The sequence below is a fragment of the Acanthisitta chloris genome, unplaced genomic scaffold (genome assembly GCF_000695815.1).
Source record: "Acanthisitta chloris isolate BGI_N310 unplaced genomic scaffold, ASM69581v1 scaffold8016, whole genome shotgun sequence".
NCBI lineage: Eukaryota > Metazoa > Chordata > Aves > Passeriformes > Acanthisittidae > Acanthisitta > Acanthisitta chloris.
In genome coordinates, this window is record NW_008678700.1 from 52,135 (window position 1) to 56,942 (window position 4,808).

At 48.7% G+C, this 4,808-nt stretch overlaps 1 protein-coding gene across 1 annotated transcript in view; it reads left to right on the forward strand.

Moving 5' to 3' along the window:
* LOC103804395 (protein FAM168A-like) overlaps window positions 1-4,808 on the forward strand; it is a gene marked incomplete at its 5' end in the record, with an annotated part of 15,758 nt that overhangs the window by 6,719 nt on the left and 4,231 nt on the right. The window contains 2 exons of the mRNA XM_009077008.1: window positions 2,005-2,130; window positions 4,501-4,643. Coding sequence (XP_009075256.1) covers window positions 2,005-2,130; window positions 4,501-4,643 — 269 coding nt within the window. The remainder of the gene's footprint in view (window positions 1-2,004; window positions 2,131-4,500; window positions 4,644-4,808) is intronic.

Genomic DNA, 4,808 nt, shown 5'->3' on the forward strand with positions numbered 1-4,808 from the left:
TGCTTTGCAGAAGGTAATTGTGCTCTGAACCATCTTCTGTAGGTGCCTGCCAATTCTTTAGGGACATCAATGTGTCCCCTAAGTTGGTATCTTGAGGTCTGGTAGGGTGAATATCCTGTAGTGCCTCACAAGGCTTTCCAAGGACAATGGTCCCACCATTTTGAGGCACTCAGGCACACAGTAACAGGATTGCCTGTGGAATTAAGCTTATTGGAGACTTTGTACAAGGCTTGAGGCTGTATCCATCACAAATCAGGCTGGCAGGGGAAATTCTAGAATGGTTCGTTTTGGAAGGGTTCATATTTTTGTCTTTTCCACTGAAAATATGTCCTGAACATTACCATGCTCACTAAATATCCTCTCAGGAAGATAGAGCAGTCCCAGTGCTGCAGAGACCCACAGTTCACATTGTTTGCCCAGTTCCCACTGCTAGATTTCTCATGGATTAATCAGACAGCAAATAAAAGCTCTTTTTTTTGGTGAGAAGCTGAACTAAATCCAGAAGACACTGGTTGGAGATAGCCCTGAAGTGATATTAGATAGTCATGGCTGGATTGTGACCCCTGTGAATTGTAGCTCTTGCAAAGGACCAGGAGATATTAATGTTCCTGGAAGCCTCCTTGGTTCACATTTTTGTGTACTTTTAAGTGATGGATTCTCCAAGGATCCGTGATTTAATGTTCAGGACATGCATAGCTGAGACAAGCTCCCAGCCATCTCCCACCAAAATTACCTGGATTTTGTGGAAGGCTTAATGTGGAGAAGCAAAACCACAGAGGATTCATGTAACATTGAAATGAATTGACTCTTCAGCCTCAGTGATGAAAACCTTTGTGAAATCCAGAGGCAGAAATCAATCTGATTCTGAATAAAAGCGTAAGTTAAAGAGTGTTTCTGGCACAGCACCGGGAGCTAGCTCTCCAGTGTGATCCAGAGTGCAGTGTACCATGGAAAATAAAGCACTTTGGAAATCCTTGTTAACTCACAAGCCTTTGGGAGAGGGCAGAGGCTTGGAGCAGAACATCAGCAGTGCCTGAGCAGAGGAGAAATTAGGCTTGAATCTCTCACTCCCCACAAACCTCCTGAAGAAGAAGGGAGGAGCGCATTCCACATTGCCACAGTGGAGCAGCATCCAGCCAGGTCTCACACCCAGGAACATCTCCCACAGCATGATGTCCAGTAAAGCATTGCTGTTGGGTGTCCTCCATGCTCCCCCATTTCTGTCCCATGAGGTTTTGGTGCACCAACAGACCTGCAGCAGTGTTTTTCCACTCTCTCTAGGCAGGGATTTTCCTGCATGGTGCGGGTGTGGGCTGTGGCACCAGTGCTGATTCTTCATCAGCCTTCTCAACTTGTCCCCAGCTTCCAGCCCTGTGGCGCTCTAGATTTACAGTTGAGCCTTCAGAGAGGGTTAATTCAGAGTCTGAGCAGACATGGAGGTGTTGGAGGGGATTGAAATATCATTGCTCTGCTTTCAGACAGCAGAAAAGTTGCCAAGTCCTGATCAAGTCCTGAAGTCCCTTCTGTGGGGCTTCGTGCCAAGTGCCTCAGGGTAGGAACTTCCTTGGGAGAAGGACTTAAAAAGTGCAATTTTAACATGTTTTCATCTGTGACCCCTTTGGATAAGGAGCACACCACCTCCTTCTGTGGGTTATGATGTCCCTCCCAAAGAGCTTCTCTTTCTCCCCCACAAGGCTTTGAGCTGGGTGGTTTTGTCATCAGAAACAGTTCTCTGCCTACATGATCCAGGTGACCAGTGGTCTGGGGAGGGCTGGTGGCTCTGCTAGCCACATCCCCAGGGGCAGATTATGCAGGTCCCTTAGCTCAGGAGACAGTTGGGTAGGGAACTGCATTGCTGCAATGCACTGTGGAATTCCTGTGGATAGTTGCCATAAGAGGTGGAGGGGAAGGGAGAGAGCAGCAAAGTGGTTCAAATGTGACATAAATATGGGAACTTGTCTTTTCATTGCTCTGTGTGACACCTCTTCTCTGTCTCCACTCAAGCTACACTTCTGATGAAGCAAGCTTGGCCACAGACCTCCTCCTCCTGTGCCACGGAGGGCACCTTCCACCTCCCGGTGGACACCGGGACTGAGAACAGAACTTACCAGGCTTCTTCCGCAGCATTCAGTAAATAAACCTTTTCTTCTGGGGCTTTACTTGGTTGGTTTGGACCCATTTGCCTCCCCTCCTGGGGGGTTATTTGGGGAGGGGGTTATTTGGCATTGGAATCTCAGAGTGGGTTGGCTTGGAAAGGATCTTAAAGCTCACCCAGTCTCAACCACTGCCATGGGCACCTTCTACTAGACCAGGTTGTTCCAAGTCCCATCCAACCTGACCTTGATGTATGTGCTAAAACCATGAAGAAGCATGAAAAGGAGAGCATTGAGCCTCCTGCCGCTCCTTCAGAGGAGAAAGTCAAGTGGAGATAGGAAGTCTTAGCTGAGTGCTTGATCCCCAGAAGCAACCTGGGGTGGTTTGCAGGTATATATCAGCTCTGTGGTAAAGCAGAACCTAAGGCGATTTATTTCCTATTCCCTTAAAACTGAAAGAATTCCAAACTAAAGTAATGTGGTTGAAATTCCCACCTTTTCACCCCAACTGGCTGAGCAGAAGCAGGGGGAGGAGATGCTGTTCAAGGATGACAGTCAAACAGGCTTTTCCAGGTTGAGCCTTGTCATCTCATCCCTGAAGAGGACAAATAGTGCCTCCAGGAGGGGAGATAAGCTCCCTGATAAGCCCTTGGGTGCTTTCTCTGGTATGTGGGGTGTCTTCTGGCACCTGTCATGTTGCCTCCTAAATACAGGGCATGGCTAGTGTGAGGTTGAAGCATTCCTCACACATGTCCATCTGCTTCAGACTCCCTTTTTCTGCTGAATTACATCCTTTAAGGAATGAGGTGAGAGGATTAAGTATTGGTGGTTTTTTTAATGAAAAGAATTATTAAAAATAAACCTATTTGGGAGACTTTCATTTTTAAAAGGCATGTCCCCACCATTGTTTGGAGTAGGGGCTATATGCCTGGCACTGTGCTTGGGCGTTGCATTGTGCCTCATTTCACAACAGACCAGATCTGACTAAGTTGTAAATGTAAGTGCATGGGGAAGATCATAGAATCATGGAATCACAGGATGGTTTGAGTAGGAAGGGACCTTAAAGATCATCCAGTTCCACCCCCTGCCATGGGCAGGGACACCTTCCACTAGACCAGGTTGCTCCAAGCCCCATCCAACCTGGCCTGGAACACTCCCAGGGATGGGGCAGCCACAGCTGCTCTGAGAATTCCCGTCCAGCCCCTTACCACCCTCACAGGGAATAATTCCTTCCCAATATCCCATCTAACCCTGCCCTCTGGCACTGGGAAGCCATTCCTCCTTGTCCTGTCCCTCCAGGCCTTTGTCCAAACTCCCTCTCCAGCTCTCTTGGAGTCCTTTTAGGCACTCGAAGGGGCTCTAAGGTCTCCCTGGAGCCTTCTCTTCTCCAGGCTGAATATGCCCAGCTCTCCCGGCCTGGCTCCATGGCAGAGGTGCTCCAGCCCTTGGGGCATCTTTTTGGCCCCTTCTGGACTCTCTCCAGCGGCTCCACATCCTTCTGATGTTGGTGCCTCAGAGCTGGAGGCAGCACTGCAGGTGGGTCTCACCTGAGGGGAGCAGAGGGGCACAATCTGGACATGGACATCTGGTCAATTCCTTACCCAGCTAAAGAATCCTGTTCGTGGTGAAACCTCTGTGTGGAAACAAGCAGAGATGACAATACAAAATCCAGCCCTGAGCTATTTTTCCCCCACAGCCTTCATGCTGTTGTAGAGAAGCATTTCTGTGCAATTCAGGCTGTAGGATCAATAAGGTTGAGATTTCAGGAGTGACATGAGGGATTTAATCAGGAATTTTAATAGAAGCTGCAGCTTAAGCCTCACCATTGCTTTTAAAATCCTATCGTGCTGTGGAACTGGAAAGCAGCAGCAGCACAGGCTACACCAACCTCCTAATCCTAATAAGGTGTTAGTCATAATTAGGCTTTAAAATTAGCTGCCAGACAGAGGAGCATCGTCTTGTGCCATTAAAACTTGATTTCATGTTGGTTTTACCTGCAGGTTGTTCTGTTCCCCCCCCTTCCCCCCCCCAGTTATAAACACAGATTACATCTCCCTGGACTCTTTAATATCTTTTTAATATCATACATAAATTGTCCATGATTCATCAATCAAGAAACCACAGCAAGTCTTAGTATTCAAGGTGTTGAAACCTGGGATTGATTAACCAGGGGATGGAGGTCTCAGCTTGGTCAGTTTCAGAGTCAGCGAATGGTTTGGGTTGGAAGGGACATTAAAGCTCATCCAGTCCCATCCAGTCCCAGCCATGGGCAGGGACACCTTCTACTAGCCCAGGTTGCTTCAAGCCCCATCCAACCTGTCCTGGAACACTTTCAGGGATGGGGCAGCCACTTTTCTGAGCAACTTCTTAATGTGATCCTAACTGAGATTACTCTTGTTTTCCCCAGGGTACACTGCGGGGACTCCCTACAAGGTCCCTCCAACCCAGAGTAACAATGCACCTCCTCCCTACTCGCCGTCCCCAAACCCCTACCAAACCGCTATGTACCCCATCAGAAGTGCCTATCCACAGCAGAACCTGTACACCCAGGTAGGTGCCTCACAGCAGCTCATCACCTCACTCAACCACCTCCAAGTACAGCCCAAGTTTCCTGCAGCACATTAAGGGGTTGGAATGGACCCTCGAGATCATCTAGTCCCAACCCCCTGCCCTGGGCAGGGACACCTCCCACCAGGGAAGGTTGCCCGAGGCTTT